Raw genomic sequence first — 2,040 nt, forward strand, 5'->3', positions numbered from 1 at the left:
GAAATGAAAACCCAAAGAAGAAGAGGAACATTAACAATAAAGCAAAAGGTCCCATAATGTTCTCGCTATATCCTATCGCAAACTCCTTTTTCTGAATAGATGCAGTAAGCAAGACTTAAGGCACAGAGAAACTCAAAGTTGCAATGTAAACGCAAATGCCATCTTTAATGCAAACAAACAATGTGGCTGACTAATAACTCTCTTATAATGATCTCAACACTCGATATCTCTCTCCCTTAGCATTATATTCTATCCTAGCAATTGACAATGTGGAAATAGAACTACCCTGAAAGTAAAGCACCTGAATTTCTGAGTATGGCTCCTAGAAAGAGAGCATACAGAACACTGAACAACGTTGCATCGACTAGAGATTCATATTTTTGGTTATATGTTTCTCAATCAGATGTAAAAAACTAACAAGGAACTAGTATAGCAGTAATGAGTTCTTAAACCATCTGAATATTGTACTACACCGATTCAAAGTATTCGAATCGAAACACAAAACGTCTCCAAAGTGTCATTACTCAGTTTCCAAAAGTGTTTTCGAAAGCTAAATCCATTACCTTTGTGAAAGACACATTCCTCAAAAAGGAGTGAAAATCAACGCCAACTTGATGGCCAATACGGATGAATCCCATATCCAGTCTTCCAATTATCCAAGTAAACCACTTTCTTCACAGCCCAGAACGATACGAACAGAGCAAAAAGCATCACCAATCTCTGTGCATTGAGGTTCTTAACTTTGACAAGCACATTGGTGACAAAGGCCAAAAGCAATCCCACCACAGTATACAAGAATCCAACCGCGAATCCCTCAGCTCCAAGCTGCATCCCAGATCCTTGGTAGAAGAAAACGAGCTTGTTCGGATCGTTACGATCCTGGAGAAACATCGGCATTTTCCTGATGATGTTGTGCATCGTTCCAGCGACGCTGAAGAAGTAGATGAATATAGCACCTGATAACCAAAGCCTACGGTCATGGAGAAGAGTTTCTCCTTTGAGAATCCGTTTGATGATGAACGGAGAAGAGACAACGATCAACGCTACGATGACACTGATCTGCGATTTGGAAAGAAGCGGCGGCCGTTTAATTGGACCGACGGTGAGCTTTGTTCGCTGCTCGACGAACTCAGCCATTGATTCCGCTAAACGAGAGTAATCCGATTGGTCCATTTGACCAGATTCGTCGCGGAGGTTCGATGTCAAAGGACTAACGAGACGGATGTGAGGAAGAGCGTTGACGCCGAAGAGCTGGAAAGACGATTGAGACTTCGAAAACTCGATCTCGCAGAAGAAGAGCTTGGTTCCCTGAGATCCATTGTTGTTGGCGAGGAAGGAAGCGGAGACGATGCCGAACTCACGACGGAGCTCCTGAAGACGAAGCTCGCTTTTGCTGTGTAGCTGAGTAGCGTCGAAGAAGACGAGTATGGAGTAAGGACGTGGAGTTGAAACGGAGGTGAGGAATTTGGATATTCCATGGTCGTCGAGACGGATTACGCCTGATTCGGCGGCTGATCTGAGAGAAACAAGCTCGTTGATAAGATCTGAATCGGAATCTGGATCCGAAAACGAAGCTGATACGATTGATGATACGGATGCTAAGAGGAATAGAAGAGATAAGAGTTTATTATTATTGATCGCCATTGTCGATCTCACCTTGAAGGTCTCTCTCTCTCTTTTTCCAGGTGAGTTCAGATTCGGAAAGCGAAGGAAGAAGACCGAAGAAAAAAAAAAGGGCATTGACGTTTACAAGAAAGCTTCTATTTCAAGAAGAAGGTCTACGAGGCTCTTAATTTTAATATCTCTTGCTGGTTGTCCAAATTGGATGGTTTTTATTGGTGTAGGTATCCACGTGGATAATTTTGATTCGGGAATAAATCAGCAACCTAAAGAGCTTGACATAGCACAATGTCATTGTTCACCTTCATTAGCATTTCTTTTATATTTATCTTTTAATACTTAATGTCTTCAAATTTTATATTCATTTCACTGAGGATATATATATATATATATATATATATATATTTTTTTTAACACAGA

At 41.0% G+C, this 2,040-nt stretch overlaps 1 protein-coding gene across 1 annotated transcript; it reads right to left on the reverse strand.

The window, feature by feature from the left end:
• Positions 1-404: 404 nt before the first annotated feature.
• Positions 405-1,725, reverse strand: LOC18009919 (probable dolichyl-diphosphooligosaccharide--protein glycosyltransferase subunit 3B). The gene has a single exon (XM_006391901.2). The coding sequence runs from the start codon at positions 1,642-1,644 to the stop codon at positions 601-603; it is 1,044 nt and encodes a 347-aa protein (XP_006391963.1). The 5' UTR covers positions 1,645-1,725; the 3' UTR covers positions 405-600.
• Positions 1,726-2,040: the final 315 nt, after the last annotated feature.

Source organism: Eutrema salsugineum, unplaced genomic scaffold, assembly GCF_000478725.1.
Source record: "Eutrema salsugineum unplaced genomic scaffold, Eutsalg1_0 scaffold_8, whole genome shotgun sequence".
NCBI classification, from domain to species: Eukaryota; Viridiplantae; Streptophyta; class Magnoliopsida; order Brassicales; family Brassicaceae; genus Eutrema; species Eutrema salsugineum.